Source organism: Salminus brasiliensis, chromosome 3 (assembly GCF_030463535.1).
Source record: "Salminus brasiliensis chromosome 3, fSalBra1.hap2, whole genome shotgun sequence".
NCBI lineage: Eukaryota > Metazoa > Chordata > Actinopteri > Characiformes > Bryconidae > Salminus > Salminus brasiliensis.
In genome coordinates this window covers 5,111,606-5,136,873 of record NC_132880.1, presented here as the reverse complement: position 1 = coordinate 5,136,873, position 25,268 = coordinate 5,111,606, and the positions used below count along the sequence as shown (strand labels likewise).

Here is a 25,268-nt window from a genome sequence, read left to right as displayed (position 1 = left end):
GAGGAAGTGTGCCTTCGCTGTCACTCTAAGACACACCTCATCACCCCGGACTTGTGCTGAATACAGAACAACCGAGGACAGCTGATAGCAGCCGCTGGTGGGGGGAAACAGGCAGAACTAGCGGCCAGCACGGCTAATAATAAACTGTGGTTAACTATATGTGGTCTCTGGGTAAGTATTTATCACAGATCTGATAAACAGCCCTTTGCTTCTGTCATAAGTACAGGGCCAGTACTCTTCAGAAGAGCACTAGTTGGCGGTCATTTATTTCATTTCTGTCATTTCTCCAACCCAAGTGATTCACCAGTCTCACTTTCATGCTTCCCCAATTTTTGAGGTTTATAGGCTAGATCAAAAATAAAGGTCAGTTGCAGACCCTGTGTCTCAAATAGACTTATTTTGAATAGTTCAGCTGGGAAACACGTTAGGATATACTGTACTACTGTAATATTTGGTTGATTCACTGCTAAAATTACTGAAAAAAACTTAACTTTACTACATACACCACAGAACACCTGACAGCGAGGCCTTCCACATGGTCTTTGTCAGACCTAATGGCCTAAATACCATCTTACTGTTTATCTGCCATCTACTGGGTGCAGCAGGTATTACGAGTCCCAGAAAAACAAGGATTAAAGCCAGCCTGCAGTCAGAGTTGACCCTTTTTAACTTAATAATGTTTCATGATATCCTAATATTTAATAGCCAGAATTCCTGTTTTCTGATAATCTTTCATCAAAATGTAATGGCGTTTCCCCGCCTGTAAAACCTCCCCATTTATTCCATTATGTCACCATGCACTAGCACATGGAGAAAAGATCATATTTATATATGACTGACACACACACACACACACACACACACATATATATATATATATATATATATATATATATATATATATATATATATATATATATATAATTAATTTATCTATTTATTTTTTAAACAATTTTCACAAGTCAATGATCCAACATTTCATGATATTACAAATGCCCTCTGTATATTTAGGGAGTAAAATAACTGATACATAGCTAATATAATCTGCCTCTGGTAAATATGTCATGGATTATGAGAACAGTGCAGAACTTTGTCAATTTTGTTTGATATAATGCACCTGACATTGCACGTCCTGCGATGTGACTATTGTGTATACACACAATACACACAAGGCCATGCTGAAACGATATATGGTGCAGTCCTAATTTAGAACTCCTCAAATCTTGCACATAGGCCCACCTCTCACAATTAACATCAGTTTCATACACCCTAAAATGAAACCCTGTGGGACTCCCCAACTGAGCTGAACTGCTGCCAAATCATCCATAGTAGTTTCTGCATTATGATGAATAACAGAACAATAAACCCGGGGTTTAAAAGCTATGCTAATGAGAGAATGACTGCTGTTAACTCTTAGCTTAGCTGTTAGCTTGTCTTGTACAGTCATTTAACCCCCACACTGTCATTATTTTGACCCTATAGGCAGGCGCAGTGTGTTTGTTACAGTGTGTTACAGAGCTGCAGGACACTAAACTGACCTGATGCACAGTGAATGAGAGCGGCCAACTGCAAATCCTGCCCTTTACTGAGCAAAAAGAGAGACCAGGATATTGTTCCACCATAATTGATCTTCTCTCATGTAGTGTGTTATTACATCATATTATCCACCACCCATCACGTAATCACCTCCCTTACCACATACATGTATTTGGTGCTTTGTGTAAACCACTGCTAAGAGGGCAGATATCCTTATGTTGTTTGGTTTAGCAGCTGCATGTTACCACTCCTACCACCCCACATACAGAACAGCAATGATATACCCAACATAAGCGCCTGCAGGGTTCACTTAGCTCAAGTGTAAGCCAGACGGTCTGACCCTAAACAGAGGGTAAAGAAGCGTGGGGCCGACGAAGGAGCAGAAATAAAGGCCTAGTTGGCCTTATCTTTCACACTGTGTCATTACGCCTCGAGATGTGAGGACACAGCAAACTATCACTCAACCAAACGCCACCGACGATTCCTACCACAAAGACACACACCCAGGACCTACACGTCTCTGTAATTCACAGTACTTTGAGGTCTTTCACCACTGAGATACCTACTCTGGTAAAGCGTAAAGGTGCTTCAGATGGAGCGATGGTCCTTGGAGAGATGTTTCCACCTTTACAACAAGGTTCTTCACTCTCACACCCATCTCCATTACCAAACATTAGAAGCAGTATTTTGTGTATGGTATGAGTGTACGGTACGAGAGTGTACATTAAAGAACACACAACAGCCTCTCCCATCAATTTGCAGTGTATTTCACTTTACATGCTGAAGGCACATTCGGTACACAGTGTGGTCCCTCACTATTGATTCAGCACTGGATTTGAGCTTTTCTCCAGAAAGACAAATAATGCAATACTGAAAAAATGCCATGCCGACGATCAGTCCATGTATTTGCAAACATAAGCAGTGTAAAATCTGAATTGTATTGATGTACTGACAATTATTAATACATAAATGAACAAAGGTCCATTCCTTATTGTCAGTATTGCTCACATAAACAGCAAAACCTCATATCTTGGTTAGTGAAATCATCAAAATGCCCATATCCTAATTTTGTGGTATTTTAGCCCTCCCCCCCTTGTGTTCCACTTCTGCTATATGTGCCCAAAACACTCAGAATTCATGACTTTTCATTTCACATAACTTTTTCTTCTTAATTTCATAATATCTTTATGCTGCTGATTTAAACAGGCTGGTTCTGTTACTGTGCCTTTAAGACTGATGTGTGTAAATGAGCTCTGTTGTGTCTGTTAGTGTGAATGTGTGGAGCTAAACTGCTGTAAGCTGAATGTGTCTAAAATGGCTAGGCTTTTATGATATCACAAAAATCATAAACCGTCCATTCAGAACTTGCTGATTTCTTGGTTTTCCATGATACAGGTCCTTTAACGTTAGACGAAGTGTAGCATTTCTCAAGTTGAGATTGCTGTAGGATTATTAAGCGTAAGCCATTTATATTTTAAGACATTTACGCTTGATTATGTGGCAATCATTTAGTAAAAGACTAGAAATAGGTTAAATGATATTATTAATGATATTATATTCTTGCATTAATCTCAAAATGAGAAATCTTAGATATTTAGACTAAATTTAAGATGATTTCACTTGCCAAGGTGTCATTTTCTACAGTGTATGAGCTTGAATATGACCAACACTCTTAAAGTACAGGTTCTACCAAGGGTTTTTTTAAAGCAACGCCATTAGAAGAACCATTTTTGCTTCCATATTTGAAGAACCATTTGAAGCCCCTGGGAATATGAATGCAGCTCATATTCAAGCTCAAACAGAGAGCCAGCATCAGGGGTCCTCACCACCACACACTACAAAACACGGCACATGCAATTGCACATGCAATCGTCCGCTTCTCAAAGGTTCTGTTTTTGTGGTTGTGTGGAATCGCGTGGTGTTTTCATGGCTTCTCTGATGATACAGTTGCATAACCACAAACTGCAGTGGTTCGGGGTTGATGAAAGAATGTGACAGGCTGAAGACAGAGCACCCGGCAGCGTCTGGTGACCTCTGCCCTCAAACATGCTTTTTTGGCCTTCTGCTTGATGGATGGCAAGATGTACAGATGGACAACAAAACGGACCAAAAAGAACAGCTTTATCGTCATGCACAAAAGATGACTGCATGTGTTTTTTTATTATTATTATTTTATAACATTACTAATAGTGGCATAAGTACAATAGTGTTACCATATGTCCAAAAGTTTGAAGACACTGCTTCTAAATAGTGCATTTGGTTTATACACTTCATGTACGCCTATCTCTGCAGCAGCTGCACATGAGCGTAATGTCACCATGCCCAATGCCAAGCACGAGTTAGAGAGGTCCTTCTAACGAATGCAGATCTGCAAACACACACAAACACACAGCTTATCTAGTGCCCATAGAAAAGTAATGTCAATAGGACTCTCTGGAGCAGATACACATGAACCTTTTGGCACCATGCCTAATGGCAGCCATGGCTAGAGGGGTATGAAGCCCCTCAGCACTGAGCTGTGGAGCAGTGAAACTGTACCTGACCTCACTGATGCTTTTAATGATTGCCTGAGCGCAAATAGCAAATGTTCCAACATCTACTGTAAAGACTTCCCAGAGGAGTAAAGGCTTTTAATGAAGCAAAGGAGGGACCAGCTCCCTAATAATTATGAATTACCATTCATTTCAGAAGAAATATTGGATGAGCAGGTGTCTATAAACTTTTGGACATGTAGTGTAGTTTGTAAACAAATCTCTCACTCTTTTCTTATGGACTGAAGGCTGGGGAACGGCGGACCTCAGCAGCCAGCAAAAGCTTCAGTCACAGGAAATGGAGTGCTTATACCGATACTGCTGTTCACAGGGACACAGGATACGCTCTTAAAAATAAGGGACTTCCAAATGGTTCTTAGAGCGATAGGCAGCCAACGCACACTGAGGAAAGCGCTGGATCCCCAGCTCTGATACATCAGCCAACAGATGCCTGAGCCGGCCAGCATCACAATGGGAGTGATGAGGGTAGAGAGCACTAGCTACCCATCCAGAGTGAGCATGGCCAATTGTGCTCTCTGGGGCTTCGGATACTGATGGCAAAGTGTCAGCGCCTTGGTCTGCTGAGCCACTTAGAGCCCGTGATGAAAGGGGTATTTGCCAACACCAATGGTTCATTATGGAACCAAAAGTTGAATCCCTTCTATGGCATCGCTCAAAGAACCACTGGTAGCACCTTAATTTTTTTAAAGTGTATTCCTGAAAGACAAGACTTAAGACTAGAAAGAGCTAGGGGAGTAAAACTTCATCTGCATCAAATTTGTAAGGTCTGAATTGATTATTACTCAATTATAATATTATTTGATTGTTCTGGCCAAATCTAATTCTTGGGCCTGCATTAAAAAAAAAGAGTCTGTAACAGTCTTTAATAGTCTACTAATAGTCGTAATGTACAGTCCATATTCCACTATATACACATCAGCCATAACATTAGCACCACTGACAGGTGGCCATCCACAGCGGCTTCTTCTGTTAAAGGAGGGAATCTACACATTAGGCAGCAAGTGAACAGTCAGGTCTTGAAGGTGATGAAGGTGTTAAAAGCAGGAAAAAAATGCCACTTTGACAAGAGCCAAACTGTGATGGCTAGAAGACTGGGTCAGAACACCTCCAAAACATCAGGTGTTCCTGGTATGCAGTGGTCATGGCCTATGAAAAGCGGCCCAAGAAAGAACAACCAGGAAACCGGTGACTTGGTAATGGGCACCTTGACCAAGTCATGCTGATGCGATCCATGGGGATCCCACCTCACAACTTACAGAACTGCTGCTAACATCCAACATGTGCCAGATACCACAGCAGAACACCTTCAGAGGTCTGGTGGAGTCCATGCCTCGAAGGGTCAAAGTCTGTTGTGGTGGCAAGAGGGGGACCTATTATCAATATTAGGCAGGTGGTGCTAATGTTATGGCTGATCAGTGTGTATGCCACTATGAATAATGCAGTATAGTGGAATAAATTGTGCTTGAGTGTATTTTTCAAAATAATTCTGAATTAGATTTTTTTTTTATAATTTCCCAAAAGAATCAATAATCAAACCCAATTAAAATATTGGAAAGAAGTTTAGACCCCTAGCTAGAAGGCTCACAGGAGAAAAAATCATTCTTTGGTCAGTCAAAAGGCACAGTGTGGCATGTCCCTGGACCTTTTTTTTAAAAAAATGTGCCCCTTTTCAAATGTGAATCATGCATGGCTCCAGATATGGAAGGTGTCAGTGGGTGGGTCATAGCTCGTCCCGTGCCGTGCTGTCCAGAGGAGACTGCAGCACATCAGAGTTCTGCGCCTCTGTGCTGATCTTGGCCTGTTCATGGGTCTTGCGCGAGCGTTTCCTGTCCCAATCCGTGCGCACGCTCTCGTTGTCCCAGACCGTGGACGTCTCCGTGTCGCTGATGTAGCCTGGCTCGCCCGTGTAATGTGTGGGGTAGACCAGCAGGGGCTCTGCTGAGAAGGCCTTCAGGTTTCTGTTCTCAAACTGTTCCATGTAGTCGGAGCTGCAAAGAGAGATTAGACGGATTCAATTAGGGTGTGTTTACTTTCGTAGTTCGGGTCCGTCTGTCCGGAAAAAGCAAGAAAATTATACGCTGTTACATTAGCTGAACTCCTGAACTCTCTGAACTTTAAATAACTGATGCCCAGCAAGCAGGAGAAGACTCTACTGAAGACAGCAAAGTGTTTTTGGGTAGATGTTTCCTCAGGCGTTATTTTTCCAGACCCAGGAGTGCCTGGAGCCAAGCGGGAACCCTGGGCTTGTTTTTCCGAGAGTTTGAATAATTTGGTATATCAAGTTTTAAAGCTGTTTTCAAGCCCGGGAGTAGTCCAGAGCGCTGATCTCTGGTCTCCCTGCAATCTGTGGTCTGAGGTTCACTTCAAGCGGACCCTTGGAGCTTCGAGCTTCAAATATGGTTCGGCTTGATCTGCCATCCTATAAGATCCAAAGAAGACAAGTGTCCAGGCTTTTTCTGTCCTGTCACCGAAGTGGTGGAACGAACTTCCCCTCGGGATCCGAGTTGCTCGCCGTCTTCAAACCCAGACTGAAGACCCACGTCTTCCAAGGGAACTTGGTTGAAGTGTAGTGCAGAGTATTATGGTTTAGTAGAGTCTAAGACTAGGGTATTTTTCTGAGTAAACAGTGAAGCACTTTTGTAAGTCTCTGTGGATAAGAGCATCTGCTAAACGCCTTAAATGTAAATGTAAACCTAGTCTCAAATGTTTAAAAAAAAAATACATGTAGAAAAGTGGCGTTAGAAATTGTACAATTGATCCACATGAATCAATTGAATGGCGTTCTTCTGAGTGAAAGCAAACCAGTGACAATAAGCCCTTCCCCTAAACGAACCCAGAAACGGTCCTGGGTGGGGACTTATGTATTCGGGACAATTGTGAAAACGGCCAAACAAATGGGAGTTATAACAGGAGTGGTGGGGCTCCGTTCTACTGTGCAGTGATCTTGGCACAAATATGACCTTCATTAAAGAGTCATTGTAAGTAAACCTGTCCTGCCTCTCCACCACCAAATTCACGGTCAAAAGCTAACTTCAAAAACACAAAACGTTTTGGCTGCATATTAAAAACAGTAATCTTGTTAATAAATGTTAAATAAATGGACGGTCTACACTGTCTGTGAACAGTAGAGTGCTGGCCATGTACTGTCCATATGTAATACATGCTTAAAGTCGAGTAGAGGTTTCCCTTCAGCTAAAAAAAAAACTTACACAGGATGTTTGTTGAACATAATAGGGAGAAACTCGTCCACAGGCAACATCCTGCTGAGCGGATCTGCATTCAGGAGCTTCTTAGCACCCTGTAACGACATCATGTAACCCAGTGTCCAATACGAATAGTCCGCCTCCACCAGGTTGTGTATGTTAGGCACTGCCTTCTCTGGGCGGTCGACCTGCATCCTCTTTCTGCCAATATAGCTGAGAAAGAAAGGAAAAAAAGATGTTTTTCATCTATAAATAAACACGTCTGAGAGCTGCGAGTGCTTCTGGGAAAGCCGCCAACTCACATAAGGTCCCAGTCCAGACCTTCGCTCTGCACCTCACTCAACAGATTCTTCAGCCGGCGCTTGAAGAACACCTCAAACCGCAGGTCGTCTTCAATCACCAGCGATGTCTCCAGGCCTCGATCCACGATCTGAGAATTAATGTAATAGTTTGCTGTCTAACATTTGCTTGTTGACTAATGGAGGCTAATAGCTGATGCCATTTAATAGAATAGGCTGTTGCCAGGTGCTTGCTATGATACTCCGGGTGGTTGCAATGATGCTGCAAGCTATGGCGTTGCTAAGTGGTCGCTTCGGTATTACAGGTGGTTGCTATGGTGTTGCTAAGTGGTTGCTATGGTATTACAGGAGGCCGCTATGGTGTTGCTAGGTGGTTGCTGTGGAATCACAGGTGGTTGTATTGTGATTGATATGGTATTCCAGGCAATATGGTTTTAATACGCCCATGCATGGTGGTTGCAAGGGTGTTGCTATGCAGTTGCTATGGTGTCTCAAGTAGTTGCTGTGGTACCCCATGTGGTTGGTTGGCTGTTACTAGTGTAGGTGTATCCTTGTGACATAAGAAGTATGCACAAGTTTTTGCGAGCCTGAATCACAGGCCATGTTTGGCAGCCACAGCTCCTTACCTCTTTCCAGATATTGTAGTGGGAGAGAAAGCAGCCCAGCTCTCCTTTCGTAAGAGGCCTGCCGTGGTATGGGTCACTATACCCTGGCAGCATGTGGATACCCAAACCACTGATCTCACTCACGTTCATGGCTCTATGGAAAAGGCAATAAAAAAATCAGTTTGGTAATTTCTACTCATTTCACCGATTTTCATGCTTTCCCAACTTTCTCCCAATGACTGCTGCCACCAGCAGTCCAGGCAGGATGAAGGCTGCATAACTGGACGCAGCTGTTAAGTAGATTTAAGGAAAACTAACTTACTTGCCATCGACAGCTGCCACTATCTTGCAGTCGATCTCTTGTTCTCTGAGCGCTCGGAGCATACGCTCTCTCCGGTCAGTTCTTCGCTGTAGGTTTATCATGAACACCTAGACCCACAACACACACACAATGCATTAGAGGGCAATTCAGCTATTTAATCATTTGAATACCCACTAGCACTCCTCCGATACGTGCAAAGCCAGCCACCGCCTCTTTACATTCGGAGGGTCCCCAGCTGTGTCCCCAGCTCCACCACACTAGCTAATTGAGGCCAACATTACTTAGGAATAATGAAGGGAGAGAGTGCCATCTAACCACATAGCCAATTGTGCTCTCTCAAAGTGACATGGCATGCTATCCAAATTTGTGACCCTTGTGCCATAGAGCTAGTGACCACTGAACCCCAGTTAATGTTTCTAAAAGCTACAATTATTTATATATATATATATATATATATATATATATATATATATATGTCATTATTTTAAATACAATATTTATGGCTGACAGGTACAGTCTTGTGCAAAGGTTTGGTCACCCCTAGTCAAATTATGTGTTATGTGTTGATGTTCTAGATGAAAATAAGTTCATTATTAGGCACATGCTTTTTTGAATAAATTAAATAATAAAATACAAATAATATAAATATACATTTAAAGTAAGTAAATAGAATAGTTATATTTGTGTTGTAGACACTGGTTCATATTATCACTATTATGATATTAGAATCCACATTAGCATGTCTACTTCAAAAAACTTGGCCCAGAAGCATCTGGGTAGTTAGCTACATTAGCCAAATGCATACTGGCAGATCATCTACATTTGGAGTATTTGGAGTAAACGTTCATATTTGATTTTCAACCAAACTGAAATTTGGGATCAAAAGGCAGAAACATACCTCATCGAAGCCCATCTTGTCAGGTTGTTTGGTGGGGGCAGGAAGGTATCTGGAGGGCTCCACATGTGGATTTCGCACTGCATTGGAAAAGAAGACAGTAAGCCTGAAGCAGCGACCAGATTTAGTTGATGTAGTTCTGCTTTACCTTCTGCCAGTTCAACTCACCGTTGACCTCCAGCACAGAGTGAATGAAACTATCAGCCTCGTCCTGAAGAGAGTTGTGGGAGCGCAGGGGAACGGGGAAAAACCCATAGGTCTCCTTGTTGCAGACAAACATCTGCACCTCTAAAAAAACCCAAAAAAAACAAGGACACACAGCGTCATTGATATGAGGCACCAAAAGCTATCGGAGTACTAATAGATCCCTCTTGTTGAAAACCTTCAGCCTGCTAAACATAAGTGAACAAGAGAGATACAACTCTATGAGGTCCTTTGTGTTGTTGCTCATTCAGTGCCAGAAATGACAGAAACTGGATATCAGAGATGGTCTATTTGTAGTGTGTGTGGCAACAGGCACACACCTGCCATTCGGGCCGAGAATGCAAAGACTATGATGTCATCGAAGGCCCAGCTGTAGTCCGGGTGTGGTGGGTGGAAGGCGAGGAGTCTGGAGGCTTCTTTGCGCAGATCCACCAGGAAGGTGGAGTGCACCATGGGAACAGCAAAGCAGCCCTTCCGAACCTGCTTCCGCATGGGTATGTAGGCAGGAGTTCGCTTGTAGTACCCCTACAGAGACACAGAGACAGGTTCATCTTCACTCTAAATACTGGGCATGTGTTTAAAGCTGCTGGGTTATTGACTATGGCACAGTCACAACCTAGCCAGTTGGGGCCAAACTTGGTAGGATGATCATTTGCGTAAAAAAAGGTTAACGTGTTAAAGTTTGCAGATTTATCGTGTTAATGTTGAAAGCACTAGTAAAAAAAATCGTTGGCTAACATTAGCTAACCTGTCTAACCACACAAACTTGGTTAGAGTGGACTTTATCATTGCTCTTCTAGTAATGTCTGCTACATTAATTAAATATTTGGCTGTGTGTCTATAAGAGTTTATTTATTATTTTTTTTATAAGAATATTTTCTGACTTTTTACTCATTTAAATATTAATAAGGGTTTGATTTGAACAGTTTACTTTATTACAACCAAGAAAATAACATAATGTGAAAATTAAAACTTTAAAAAACAAAAAGTCAAAGTCACTGTTTTGATCTAGCATGTTGGGTTACTCACATACCCCAGCAGCCATAAATCAGTTGAACCCAGCGTGTTCTGTCACATAGATAAACCAGTGCGAGTACACAACAAAATGTCAGTAACAATCAAACTTCCCCTAACAAGACAAAGTCTTTTAATTCACAGAAACCCAAAAACATACCTGGGAAGTCATTCCACACCAGAAATTCGAATAGGCGGCACGAGATTCCAGCATCGGAGCGACGATAGTCTTATTTTCTCGTATCAGCTTCCACAGCACATCCGGATTGGTCAGAAGGTTGTCACAGTCAACTATCTAATAGAACAGAGAAAAGCTTCGGAATAGGAAACCGCAAAACACACATTTACACTGCAATTCAATCCAAAAATCAGTATTTTTAACAAAACAAAACTAGTTTAATTGCAGATAAGTGGAGAACACCAGTGAATGGATTTCCCAGATTTGGAGTTGTTGATATTGCAGCAGCCTTATCTTAGCTAATCCTAGTGTAATCAAGCACAAATTGACATTTTAAATTGCGCAAGTACAGCAATAATAACGATAGGCTAGCTTCATGTACAGTTAGCCAAGTCGAAAGATTAGTGGGACGGGAAAGATGGGGTGCAGGTTGGGGGAGGGACAAGCTGGACTTATGCTATATATCACTGCACTTAAATGGCTGGGCTCTTTTAATATTAGTCTTTTATTCATTCTATCTTTTATATTTCTAATCAGAACAGTACTGAACCTGTTGAATGTGTATGATTTCCTAATGCTTAAAGGAATAGTTTACCCAACAATCCCATTAACACGGTCTCCCCTCATATATATATATATATATATATATATAGATTGTAAATTGTAGATTGTAATGAGCCTTATTAGTGAGGAGGGTAGAATGCGTGTATCTATATCCTACCCTCCTCACTAATAAGGCTCATTACAATCTACAGGGGGACTCGGCTTCACGCTTCTCACATAAAGCCGCCCCGAAATCCAGGCCAAAAGTCTTCTGACTTGGCCTCCCCATCTCAGTCCCCCAGGGCGTGGTGTTTGCATGCAAGCAAAACTCCTATTCTATTGGTTTAGCTACAGTTTAGCTACAGTGCAAAGCTAGATAAGCAAACGTTGGATCACAAACATGTCCAAACTATATGTCCAATAGACTTTTCTGTAAACCATGCTTCTAAACATTAAGCATTTAACGTTAAGGATGCCTATGTCTCTCTGCTGTCCTCTGAGAACCCCATTTGCAGTTTTTACAGGCCACTATTTAATCACAAGGCTTTGAGCATGACGGACATCTCGCCGGGACAGACTTTTTATGGCGTCGCTCTCCCTGATTTAAGGGTAGATCCTGTCCAACGGTCACATCCCATATTCCTTGGACAACATGTTTTACGCATGGCGCACAGAAATAGTAACAATAAAGAACATGTAATTACAATTGGAGAGCCTTGTGGTCTCGCGAGAAGGAGGAGATGACAAAAGCATAGCCTGCTCCCTTCCTGTGTCTACACTGCTGTTGTCCTGTGTGTGTATTGTCTTCTTCGTTAAAACAGACTGAGAACGTGGATACACACCATTAAATAGTCGGCCCACATCTCTCGGGCTGATTCCAGAGCAGCCTGCCGCAGCTTCATCAGGTGAGCGTATCGAGTGTTCGGCCATTGCTTGGATCCTTCTTCATCAGGATACGCTCTGAGGGTGAAAAGATCAGCATTAAGGAAATGATTCATTCAGTGTTGCCTGAGGCATTTCCATTTTCCTGATAAAAAAAAAAAAATTATCCCCCTGAGAACATTAAATTCTCATGCACTATATGCCCAAACGTTTGTGGACACCATTTCTAAGGAATGCATGCAGCTAAGTGTACTTTGAGTACACAGAAGTGACGCAATGTAATGTAAAAGTAGCCTATAGGCACCCTGCTTAGTGCCTGGTGTGGGCTGGAGGAGTATAAAGCCCCCAGCATTAAGCTGTGGAGCAGTGTTCTCTGTGTTCTCTATAATGGTGATGCTCCATCCGATACTTCTGGGATAGGGTTGGGGGATTAAACTCTTTTATTACCCTTGATTTATTTCCCTTGAACAATGAATGAGCAGATGTCCCAAAACTATTGTCCATATTGGCCACATTTTACAAAGTTTACACACTATAACCAGAAGGCATCTGCACTGGGTTTGCTGTTTGGTAGCCAGATCGCCTGTTCAACCCCTCCCCATAGTTTTCCAAGAGTAACACCAATCCTGACCACTACAGTAATGTGAAGGTTAGAGGTTCACAAACCTTGGCTCCTCCTTTGGCCTCCATTCCACATAGTGGTACAGCTTCTGGACATTGACGAGCCAGTCTCGAAGCAGGTATGTCGTGTTGTCAGCATTATGGTCTGTTGCAACCCTGTTCAGCACAAAAACAGACTGAGAGTTGATTTTAAACAGCGGACATTTGTAGCATGAGGGTTATTATACGGGGTTGTGCTGTGTGAACACTTAAGAAAGGGGTTCTTCGAGGGTTCAGAGAAGTGTTTGGACATTTAAGTGGTTCTTTGCCCGATTCAATGGTTCTTCATAACATACTTCACGTCATATAAGCAATAAAAAACTGTTAATTTCAATAGAAGTCAATGTAAAAAAAGTAGATTTATTGTCATTCATGTCAAATGAAGTCATTTTGGAACATTTATTAGGCAATACTGAGCAACACAATGTAGCTGAAGGGGTGAGGAGAGCCCATTAACGTCAACGAGCCAATGTGTCGACTTTGTTTTAAAACAGTGGTTTTATTTTGTTTCTATTTATTTATTTTATTTACCACATTTAAACATATATTTTTACATTTAAAAATTTAGTTGCTCTTTAATAGGATGTAATTACATTATCATGCTATTATATTAGCATTAGCTATATTAGACCATATTAATCTTTATCATAATTATTTCTGGGCCAATTGTTCTTCTAAAAAATAAAAGTCATGGTGCCCGGCCTATTTAAATGCACCTGCTTGACAACAAAAACTGCTAAATCTGAACCCTAAGTCTACCCAACTCTGGTCATTCATCCAGGATAATGGGACTGACCTACACTTTATTCCCTGTTCCTCACAGATTCATTTTAATTCAAGCTTGAAACAGCAGGTATCGCATTATGACCTTATCATGTTCCATTATACAGGTATGAAAGCCCATGAATAGACGCCAAACCAGGTGTGAGACGGCCTTCTCAAAGACAGAGTCCAGTTTCACATCACTGATTCATACAGAGGAACAAAGCTCTGCTCTGAAATGAACTTTCTGTGACAGGTCAACAATAGTGTTACTTTAGACGGCAACGAACAAGAAGTGACACTCCCTCAGAGAGGGACAGAGACAGAGAGAGAAACTCAAGGCTGGTTAGTAGGCTGTGTATAGCTCCGACCCTGCAAAGTTCAGTTGCAGCTCTTTAGGAAATGATTCAGTGCATCATTTGATGCGATTCAGTTCGTTTGGTACAAGAAATACTAAGGATACTGGGAATTCTGGGTGGGCATTCTTTTCGTTGAATGTACATTTCAGACAAGAGGTCTCGTGCAGCCCTAGACCAATCAGGGTTGACTTTCACATCCACAGAATCCTTTAGAACAGGCAGAGCAATGACAGCTTTCAGACAGCATTAGCGTTTAGTAGCTCAGTCTGTGCATGGAGACATGGTGCATTACTGAAGCATGACCTCACTGAGCACTGCAGCTGAATCTGGACTGATTTACATTCCTGCAGCAGAATGTATACTGACCGCAGGGTTGAGGCGCTAACAGCACAACCACTGGGGCCGGGATCACTGGCAGTGTGAGGTGGCTACCAAGGGTTCAGATAACATGCAGACGGAGAAGTCACTGGGAACTCTTTACCACTGCACTCGCAACACTCATTACACTAAAAACTGCAGTCCACGAGAGCCCGACTTGCTGCCTACTTGAATACTTAACCGAGTAAAAGATTAGCTGAATTCCAAAAGGTTTAAAAGATCTTGTTTGGGGATTTTTTGCCCATTCGTCCTTGTAAGGCTTCTACTATTCCTGAGCCATCTTGCTGCACTACCCTTTTGAGGTCTAAGGATTCACAGATATTCTGAAGATTTACTGAATGCATTCCTCCCTCTACCAATAAAATGTTCCCTGTGCCACTGGCTGCAGCACAAACCCAAAGCTTGACCCATCCACCCCCGTGCTTAACAGTTGGAGAGGTGTTCTTTACATGTTTTTCTGTGGCACTGATACTATGCAACCCCAAGAATCTAACCCTTAGACCCCTAGGCCAATTCGGCATGATTTTTTGATAGTCTGACGTAGCTTCATTCGCCTGTAAATTCCAAAGACTTTATAAAGGGACAGTCACACAATGTGGAAATGGAAATTCCAGCATACTTCCATATGTTTGGATTTTAGCTGTAAATATAAACAGAATGCAGATATTTGTCCCAATTTGACCATGTTTTGATCATAAATTTACTTCGTGTCTGCAGTTGGAGTTGCTGCTTGTACAGACTATAAAAACACAGTTAAATAGGGTAAGTAAGTATTGCTGCTTGTGATACTATGTGTATCTGTCTAAACGTTACACTGATCCTGAGTTATGGAGCCCAAAATACAGCTGGATTAGTATCCCCTGCACATTGCAGTCAAAAAGTCCTATTTTAACTTCAGCAGTCCACAAGACTTTTCCAAAAGGCACTGGGCTTGTTTAGATGGTCCTTTGGAAACTCCAGATGCTGGAATTCATGGTGACGAAACTGAATCTGCACGCTGCTTGTTTACTTTTTCCACTCTAATTCTTTTACTTCTTTTTGAAGCAAGTGGCGTTTTCAAACACTCTCATAACAGAGTAACTGATACCTCCAGTAAACTGCTGTTCATTCACCAGACAGGACAATGACAGCTTTGGTGGAGGAATATTCATAACCGGCTGGGCAGGCTCCCGGGAACCATTTTCACAAAGGATCTCAGTGTAGTATGATCGCTGTTTCTGGATCTGTCATCTGGTAATTAATGTCAACAATGTGATCCGAGATCAGGACCACCATTCTTTCAGCTCTCTGCTGGAGCAACCCCTCCTCTCCTTGTTCTGACACCAGCACACACAGCTGCTGCTGGACAGATGTTTGCAACAAACACTCCTGCTTCCCATCTCTTCTGGTTCCTGGCTCCTCAAGGACTCATTTTTTGTTATAACTTTTTATCAGAAATGTCTGGAATGAGAATCTTAGATAAAATAAAAAGTAAAAATAAGACAGTATTGCTGTAATATGCAAAATCCAGAAGCTTTTTTTAAATGAATAACAGAAGCAAGTTCCAGCCAAATGTTCAAACTGTACAAAAATGCAACTGTATTGTTTTGAACTGTATTGTAGCGTCAGAAACTCCAAAATAACTAGAATTTTACATTATATATATATATATAGACACACATAAATATCCATAGATAGGTAGACAGATAGATAGATCATTAGACAAACAGACAGCCAGATAGATAGATAGATAGATAGATAGATAGATAGATGAATAAAAAGATAGACAGACAGACAGGCCAATAGGCAGGCAGACAGACAGACAGACATACAGACAGATGAATAAAAAGATAGGCAGACTGGCAGGCAGACAGATAGACAGACAGACAGATAGAGAGATAGACAGATAGATGGATAGATGAATAAAAAGACAGACAGGCCAATAGGCAGATAGACAGATAGATGGATAGATGAATAAAAAGACAGACAGGCCAATAGGCAGATAGACAGATATACAGACAGACAGATAGATAGATAGACATACAGACAGATAGATGAATAAAAAGATAGGCAGACAGACAGGCCAATAGGCAGGCAGACAGACAGACAGACAGACAGAGATACAGACAGATGAATAAAAAGATAGGCAGACTGACAGGCAGATAGATAGATATACAGACAGACAGATAGATAGACATACAGACAGATAGATGAATAAAAAGATAGGCAGACAGACAGGCCAACAGGCAGATAGACAGACAGACAGACAGACAGACAGATAGATAGATAGATATAGATGGGCATACAGGCGTACAGACAGACTATATAAACAGTCAGCCATGTTAAATTGCAAGATACACAGATGACAGACAGATAGACAGACAGACAGACATACACAGACAGACAGACAGATTTATTTCTATGATCCCAGACAGAACCACTGCCTTCACTAAAGGAGAACCCTGGAAGAAGAACTCTTCAGATGAACCCCTGATAAAACCTGGGTGTGAAGAAGCAGGTCCACTGAGACACTTCAGACAGAAGATACTTGGTTCTGTGCTAAAATGAGGGCAAGTGACTGTGCCTTAACAGAGGAGGTCTGGACACATGTCTGACTGCTAACAGATGAAGTATGAAATGCAGAGGGGTTTTTTTTTTGTTGCAGTAATTCCAACTCCTTGCGTCTCTTTCAGCAAACTGACGCAGAAGCAAGCCTGTACCTGCACTGCCAGCTCTCAAACTGGGGGAAATGTGAGGCATTCATGTCTCCCTTCACAAAGGCAGAGGGTCTGTTGGGTCTGACTTAAAGAACCAGCTCAAAAACTGTCCAACGTGGAGCTTCAGCTTCAGATCTCCCAAAGCTGGTGGAGAGACACACCACTTTCACACTTCTCAGGTTACAGCTCCAGCTAGTCAGTATTAGTCATCCTAATCTCAAACTTAAACCCGCACTGTTAAACTTGACCTGAGCACCAGATCCACCGCGGAGGAGGTCGGAGCATCAGCTCAACCCCAGAAGATGAGGCTGATCGTCAGATAGCACAGCTGGCTGGTATCCCCCTGGGCAGCGTCGTGGAAAACACACTTACCACAGAGCAATCCGGTCCTTGGGATAGTTCAAACGCTCTACAGTCCCGAGGAAATAGGGCAGGGAGTGCTCGGCGTTTCTGCAGATTAGGGCTATAACCACTCTGGGAGCGAGGAGAGGAGACTCGGGACTCCAGCGCTCTTCGTGAAAGTAGCCCCGAACCGCCCCGGAGTTCAGCAGGGACACCAGCGCCCACACCAGCACACCAACCCGCGACATCGCCGAGGACGGAGAGAGGAGGCCAAACGTGGCTTTTAGCACAGCCAGGCTACCTGGTTCGTCTGATACTCTTATAACTTGTTCATAAGCTGAAAAAGCAAAAAAAAAAAAAATAATAAAACGAAAAAAAAAAAAAAAACCCAGGATAAAAGAAGTCGACCGACAGAAATACCGTCCAGCGACAACACTGCAGAGACCCTGTTAAAGGGGAGGCGGGATCAGGAAATAAAGGGGAGGTGCTTGTAATTTTAGATGGGTCTCTCAGAGCAGCGGCGGTGTTACTCACTAAAAAAACCACTGAAGTACAAAATGAGTCTTCAGAAACCTGTATCATAGTTTCAGCAACTTGGAGAAGAACCCGTTACACAGTCAGAAGGTTCTGTGAGCCTCCAGAACCACTGAAGAACCCCCCCCCCCCCCCCCCCCCCCCTACATCCAGTAGACACAGCACGGAGTTAGAGTAGCTAGCACTAGGTCCAAAGCATTGGCATGCTGGCCAGTTTTTACGAGATGTTATGTTGTAATTATGAAATAAACATCACGTTATTACGAGAAAATATCACAAATATGTTGGATAGAAAATTATGCAATTATTAAATAATATAATTAAATACAAATACATTTTTAATATTGGTATTATCATTGTTATGAGTTATGTCTTAAAAATAACATGCCATAATTAGGACTTATAACATCTTTTGAGTAATTATGAGAAAAGATTTTGTAAGTATGAGATGAATAATTTGGTATTGCAAGAAATTTATGTCATACAAATTACATATGTTGTAATAATGACAGATTATTTTATTTTGCAAAAAAAGATATTATGTAAAAAAAAAAAAAAAAACTACACAAATATCTCATAGCATCAGTGTGATAACTACTATAGGCTACCTGGACCTGAGTAAGAGTTCTGTCCTCACATAAATAATAAACCCCAGACTAGCCAGAATGGTGCAAATCCATCATCTGTAGAACTGAGAAAAGGCTATAGTTACTTTTAGAGCACTCCGGTATACAGTCTTATGTGGAAGTTGGGTGGGCCTGGTCAACCCTGCTACAAAAAAACAAAACAAAAAATGGTCAAGTTGGTTAAGTTGGTTGACCAGCTTGGCTCTTTATCAATGTAGGGTATATTTTTATTTGTGTTTGATGGTTCAGCTGGTCAACATGATCAAAATAGCTGATGACCATGATGGTAAACCAGTGCGACCATCATGACCAAGCTGGATGACCATCATAAACAGTATGACTAAGTGTTTCTAGCTTGTACTGCACATTTTTATATCTAATCACTGTGAATAGTGGTCTGTTTCACCAAGAAGGACTTGGTGAGATATACTTCAACATTAGCTTCATTAATGAACATTAATGAATCAATTTTACACAAAGTTTAGATGCAGCTTGAGTTGCATCACTAATGCTCTTCAAGAAAAAACAACAGTGAATGAGCAGGTGTCCTGACACTTTTGTCCACATAGTGTATACATGTATATATATATATATATATATATATATATATATATATATATATATATATATATATATATATATATATATATATATATATATATACACACACAATAAAATGTAACAAAGGAGAACGTTTCAGTGTTTTATTTAAATTCGTCCCATGATAATACACAGGAATGTAAACTGGAATGTTCTCAGGGAATAATTCCAAGAATTTCTGTATTTTTATCTACAAATCAGCGATTATCCACTGAAATACACATCATTTTTGAAAATGAGATTACTTGCTAATAATCAAACTATAGTTTCTGACATTTCCGTGTGAAACAGTGTGGATGCAGCAGATGGAGCCTTTTTTATTCCTTAGGTTATAGCTTAGCACCAGGGCTTGGTCTTTCCACCTCCAGGTTTAAGGAGGCTGCTGCTGGTTCATCCACCAGCCAAAAGAGCTCACCCTGGTTGGGTGTGACAAGGGCTGCAGGCAGTAACGGGCCTTCTCCACCCTCCAATACTTGCTGCAGAAGAAGAGAAAAGGGTGCTGGTAAAGTGTGGTCAGCAACAATTGCTTTATTACAGTGGTCCTACATATTGGGCTAAAGTAGTAGTATGAGACTGAGAGTGGGACTGTTTTGAACTACTGCTCATGTCTAGGTGCCATATACCACAGAACACCTTGTGCAGTTCGAGCTCTGGCAGCTCAGAATCGATTGGCGGCGACCTACACAATAGTGATGATTACTAAGCAATGATGGGAGAAGTATGAACACGAGGCTGTTCTTAGAAATGGTCAGATTGGCCTAGCTCCTTATCTTGGTATAGTCATGCTCCTACCCTGTACTACTGTTCATGGTAATCCTTGCACACTGAGCCCTTTAATGTATACCATTAAAGGTCACCAACACTATCTGCAAAGGGCCAGTGTTGGTGCAGGGTTTCATTCCTAACAATCTGGAGCACACCTGGTTTCACTTGTTTAATCAGTGGGTTTCCATCTTCAACAACTGATCATGTGTGCTCCTGCTTTGATGGAGTGAAATCCTGCAGCCACACATGGCCCATGTGGAGAACATACTGTACCTTGAGCACAGTCGCTTTGCTGCCTCCAGTGGACACAAAGACCACGCAGCGTGCAGCGTTCACCATGGGCAGTGTGAGGGTCACACGCTGAGGGGGAGGTTTGGGGGAGTCGCTGATTGGAGCCACTGTTTTCTGGCTTTCCTATGAAAGAGATACAAGAAATTACAAATCCAAGAACGGTAGAAATAGGGCAGATACCTAATAGACTTTTAGATCATCTTTAACCTCTTAAACTGCAAAGATCAACATGTGAGACCAGACTTCAGCTGTTCACTACATAATCACAGAACTTGCATATTAGTTTCACGGTAGTTATTGGTGTAATACCAACAATGGCACACAGGACTAATTTAGCAGTCCATGCCACGCCTTCAAAATAAACACTTTTGCAGGCAGCCGAGATTACACGCTTATTACTTTCTGCACCCTGAGAGATTTCAGACAATGTCGTCTCCAAAATGGCAAATTTACAAGATAAAGTCTTTAACTTTTATGGAACTTTAAATGGAAGTCAATGTAAAAAGATTTGGTCATTCAAAGTCATTTTGGAGCATTTCTATTGGTCCATTCATCATGACAGTTTGACACACTATAAAGAAGAGCTGCCAGATTCATATATATGTATATAGATGTGGATGTACGTACAGGATGGGTAACTGCCAGCCCAAATTGGGAAGAAAATAAGTACCTGCAATAATGGATGATCTGGGAAGAGCGAGCATGTGTGTCCATCAGGTCCCATGCCTAGTAGCAACACATCAAATACTGGTGTTTGATCTGTACTGAATGCCTGCAGGAAACATGAGTAGTTCCACTGATTACACTGATGATCTGCAGTCATTCAGACATATGCAGAATTCTTAAGATCACAGTACACACCTTACTGAGTTTGCTGGCGTAGTCTTCCGCACACTCCTGCACTGGTAAGGAGGGGTTTATTGCCAAAACTCTTTCCTCTGGAATGTTGATTTTGGAGAACAACTGATTCTAAGATACAGAGAAAAACACAGACTGGCTTTTATTAGTAATTAGCAATTTTGGTTTGAGTTATGTTGAACACAATGAATTCAACACAATGCTGTTTCAGCACTATCCCAGTTACCTTATAGAGACCATACGTGCTCTCAGGATCGTCAAAAGGAACCAGTCTCTCATCACAGAACCCCACCAGCCACCGGCTGCAGTCTAGGTTCGGTACTGCAGGCAGTTCCTTACTTAAAATGGACACTAGACTTCCTCCAGACAGACCCAGGGAAAAGGAGTCAGCACCACCACTCAGGGCCTTCTCTGCTCGAGAGGCCACCAGCTGGGCGAGGGCCGGCCCAAGTTCTGCTGCCGACAAGAACACCACCACTCTACGGCCTGACATCGTCCCCTGAAATAACAGTAAAGAAGGATTGTATGGATGGCAGATGACAGAGTTTAAGGATCTGCCTTAGAGTTCATCTCCATTTATAATATGAACAATTTGACCAGAGCTCCATATAAATAATATGTATTGTGATTATATTGCTTAGATGTACATGTACATACCTGTCAATTTCAATGCTGATATATTGGGTCAAGCCTAATAAGTTGCAATACCAATACTCCAAGGCCAATATATTGCGATACCAGTATCAAGTACCAGTATGCTGTGATACGAGTACCACAAGCACCAATATACTGCAATACCCATATAACAAAAGCCCAATACATTGCAATAACAATATCATATAAGGTTGTATATATAAGGTCAATATATTGTGATATCAGTCTCACAACAGCTAATACACTGCAATACCAATATCCCAAAGGCCAATATATTGGGATCCCAGTATCCCAAAGACGAATATATTGGGATCCCAGTATCCCAAAGGCCAATATATTGGGAACCCAGTATTCCAACTGTCAATATATTGGGATCCCAGTATTCCAATAGCCCATATCTTGCAATACCAGTATTCTCAAAGGCCCACGTATTGCAATGCCAGTTTCAAGACCAATATATTGCTAAACCCGGATTTCGAGGGCCAATGCATTGCAATACCTATCCCAAAGGCCAGTGCACTGCTACATCACTATCCCAAAGGCCAGTGCACTGCTACATCACTATCCCAAAGGCCAGTGCACTGCTACCTCACTATCCCAAAGCCAGTACACTGCTACCTCACTATCCCAAAGACCAGTACACTGCTACCTCACTATCCCAAAGGCCAGTACACTGCTACCTCACTATCCCAAAGGCCCTCACTATCCCAAAGGCCAGTACACTGCTACATCACTATCCCAAAGGCCAGTACACTGCTACATCACTATCCCAAAGGCCAGTGCACTGCTACCTCACTATCCCAAAGCCAGTACACTGCTACCTCACTATCCCAAAGCCAGTACACTGCTACCTCACTATCCCAAAGACCAGTACACTGCTACCTCACTATCCCAAAGGCCAGTACACTGCTACCTCACTATCCCAAAGGCCCTCACTATCCCAAAGGCCAGTACACTGCTACCTCACTATCCCAAAGGCCAGTACACTGCTACCTCACTATCCCAAAGACCAGTACACTGCTACATCACTATCCCAAAGGCCAGTGCACTGCTACATCACTATCCCAAAGGCCAGTGCACTGCTACATCACTATCCCAAAGGCCAGTGCACTGCTACCTCACTATCCCAAAGCCAGTACACTGCTACCTCACTATCCCAAAGACCAGTACACTGCTACCTCACTATCCCAAAGGCCAGTACACTGCTACCTCACTATCCCAAAGGCCCTCACTATCCCAAAGGCCAGTACACTGCTACATCACTATCCCAAAGGCCAGTACACTGCTACATCACTATCCAAAAGGCCAGTGCACTGCTACCTCACTATCCCAAAGCCAGTACACTGCTACCTCACTATCCCAAAGCCAGTACACTGCTACCTCACTATCCCAAAGACCAGTACACTGCTACCTCACTATCCCAAAGGCCAGTACACTGCTACATCACTATCCCAAAGGCCCTCACTATCCCAAAGGCCAGTACACTGCTACCTCACTATCCCAAAGGCCAGTACACTGCTACCTCACTATCCCAAAGACCAGTACACTGCTACATCACTATCCCAAAGACCAGTACACTGCTACATCACTATCCCAAAGGCCAGTACACTGCTACATCACTATCCCAAAGGCCAGTGTACTGCTACCTCACTATCCCAAAGGCCCTCACTATCCCAAAGGCCAGTACACTGCTACCTCACTATCCCAAAGGCCAGTGTACTGCTACCTCACTATCCCAAAGGCCCTCACTATCCCAAAGGCCAGTACACTGCTACCTCACTATCCCAAAGGCCAGTACACTGCTACCTCACTATCCCAAAGACCAGTACACTGCTACATCACTATCCCAAAGACCAGTACACTGCTACATCACTATCCCAAAGGCCAGTACACTGCTACATCACTATCCCAAAGGCCAGTGCACTGCTACCTCACTATCCCAAAGCCAGTACACTGCTACCTCACTATCCCAAAGACCAGTACACTGATACCTCACTATCCCAAAGGCCAGTACACTGCTACCTCACTATCCCAAAGGCCCTCACTATCCCAAAGGCCAGTACACTGCTACCTCACTATCCCAAAGGCCAGTACACTGCTACCTCACTATCCCAAAGACCAGTACACTGCTACATCACTATCCCAAAGACCAGTACACTGCTACATCACTATCCCAAAGACCAGTGCACTGCTACCTCACTATCCCAAAGGCCAGTACACTGCTACATCACTATCCCAAAGGCCAGTACACTGCTACCTCACTATCCCAAAGGCCAGTGCACTGCTACCTCACTATCCCAAAGGCCAGTGCACTGCTACCTCACTATCCCAAAGGCCAGTACACTGCTACCTCACTATCCCAAAGGCCAGTGTACTGCTACCTCACTATCCCAAAGCCAGTACACTGCTACCTCACTATCCCAAAGGCCAGTGCACTGCTACCTCACTATCCCAAAGGCCAGTGCACTGCTACATCACTATCCCAAAGGCCAGTACACTGCTACATCACTATCCCAAAGGCCAGTACACTGCTACATCACTATCCCAAAGGCCAGTGCACTGCTACATCACTATCCCAAAGGCCAGTGCACTGCTACCTCACTATCCCAAAGGCCAGTGCACTGCTACCTCACTATCCCAAAGCCAGTACACTGCTACCTCACTATCCCAAAGGCCAGTACACTGCTACCTCACTATCCCAAAGGCCAGTGCACTGCTACCTCACTATCCCAAAGCCAGTACACTGCTACCTCACTATCCCAAAGGCCAGTGCACTGCTACATCACTATCCCAAAGACCAGTACACTGCTACCTCACTATCCCAAAGGCCAGTGCACTGCTACCTCACTATCCCAAAGGCCAGTACACTGCTACCTCACTATCCCAAAGCCAGTACACTGCTACCTCACTATCCCAAAGGCCAGTGCACTGCTACCTCACTATCCCAAAGGCCAGTACACTGCTACCTCACTATCCCAAAGCCAGTGCACTGCTACCTCACTATCCCAAAGGCCAGTACACTGCTACATCACTATCCCAAAGGCAAATATATTGTTATAATGTTGACCAGACGATATATTGTGCAATCCTAGGCTGGACAGCAGCTCACACAGAACTAATCAACCAGTAGAAAGGATCCATTAAGATCTATTTTTGTTGACAGGTGGAAACAGCCAGCTTTGCCCATCAAGCTTAGTCAACTTCTAGCCTGGATAGGCTGAGCCTCGGCTCCGGAGAGCATAAGAAACAGGCGTAAGTTGACAAAAGACGTCTAAACATGACTCCGGCGTGAATACTGAAGAAATACACAACATTAAATCACATTAAAACCTGTAAAAGCAAGTCTTAATTACCCAGGAAATTTTGTATGAAATTCACCGTTCCCGTTCACGCCTCTCTCTCTAGTTCCTCAAACGACGGCACCACAGCCAATCAGCAGCCAGGACGCGGATGACGCGTCTCTCAAGCATGCCGGTAGTTGTAGTCTTCTGTGGCGTCTCGCTTTCTCCA

The 25,268-nt window shown here is 42.7% G+C and overlaps 2 protein-coding genes across 2 annotated transcripts; both read right to left on the bottom strand.

Moving 5' to 3' along the window:
• Window positions 1-3,656: 3,656 nt before the first annotated feature.
• On the bottom strand, window positions 3,657-17,750 carry colgalt1a (collagen beta(1-O)galactosyltransferase 1a). The gene is made up of 12 exons (XM_072675255.1): window positions 17,461-17,750; window positions 12,900-13,010; window positions 12,194-12,311; window positions 10,791-10,925; window positions 9,937-10,141; window positions 9,581-9,700; window positions 9,416-9,492; window positions 8,518-8,624; window positions 8,217-8,349; window positions 7,594-7,721; window positions 7,298-7,504; window positions 3,657-6,076 (listed from the first exon to the last, which is right to left on the bottom strand). The coding sequence occupies exons 1-12, from the start codon at window positions 17,676-17,678 to the stop codon at window positions 5,809-5,811; spliced, it is 1,827 nt and encodes a 608-aa protein (XP_072531356.1). The 5' UTR covers window positions 17,679-17,750; the 3' UTR covers window positions 3,657-5,808.
• A 1,530-nt stretch (window positions 17,751-19,280) lies between these two features.
• pgls (6-phosphogluconolactonase) lies at window positions 19,281-25,234 on the bottom strand. Its single transcript, XM_072674582.1, has 6 exons — window positions 25,112-25,234; window positions 21,331-21,603; window positions 21,108-21,215; window positions 20,917-21,018; window positions 20,229-20,369; window positions 19,281-19,666 (listed from the first exon to the last, which is right to left on the bottom strand). Exons 2-6 carry the CDS (start codon window positions 21,595-21,597, stop codon window positions 19,520-19,522), a joined length of 765 nt encoding a protein of 254 aa, XP_072530683.1. The 5' UTR covers window positions 21,598-21,603; window positions 25,112-25,234; the 3' UTR covers window positions 19,281-19,519.
• Window positions 25,235-25,268: the final 34 nt, after the last annotated feature.

Excerpts from the sequence above, each read along its gene's own strand:
- colgalt1a (XM_072675255.1), bottom strand. The coding sequence starts at position 17,678 with ATGTCGCGGGTTGGTGTGCTGGTGTGGGCGCTGGTGTCCCTGCTGAAC. Across the intron at positions 7,722-8,216 it reads ACTACAATATCTGGAAAGAG|ATCGTGGATCGAGGCCTGGA; the intron begins GTAAGGAGCTGT and ends ATTAATTCTCAG. Across the intron at positions 7,505-7,593 it reads GGTCTGGACTGGGACCTTAT|CTATATTGGCAGAAAGAGGA; the intron begins GTGAGTTGGCGG and ends TTTCTTTCTCAG.
- pgls (XM_072674582.1), bottom strand. The coding sequence starts at position 21,597 with ATGTCAGGCCGTAGAGTGGTGGTGTTCTTGTCGGCAGCAGAACTTGGG. Across the intron at positions 20,370-20,916 it reads CAGATCATCCATTATTGCAG|GAAAGCCAGAAAACAGTGGC; the intron begins GTACTTATTTTC and ends TCTCTTTCATAG. Across the intron at positions 19,667-20,228 it reads GCAAAGCGACTGTGCTCAAG|CAAGTATTGGAGGGTGGAGA; the intron begins GTACAGTATGTT and ends CTTCTTCTGCAG.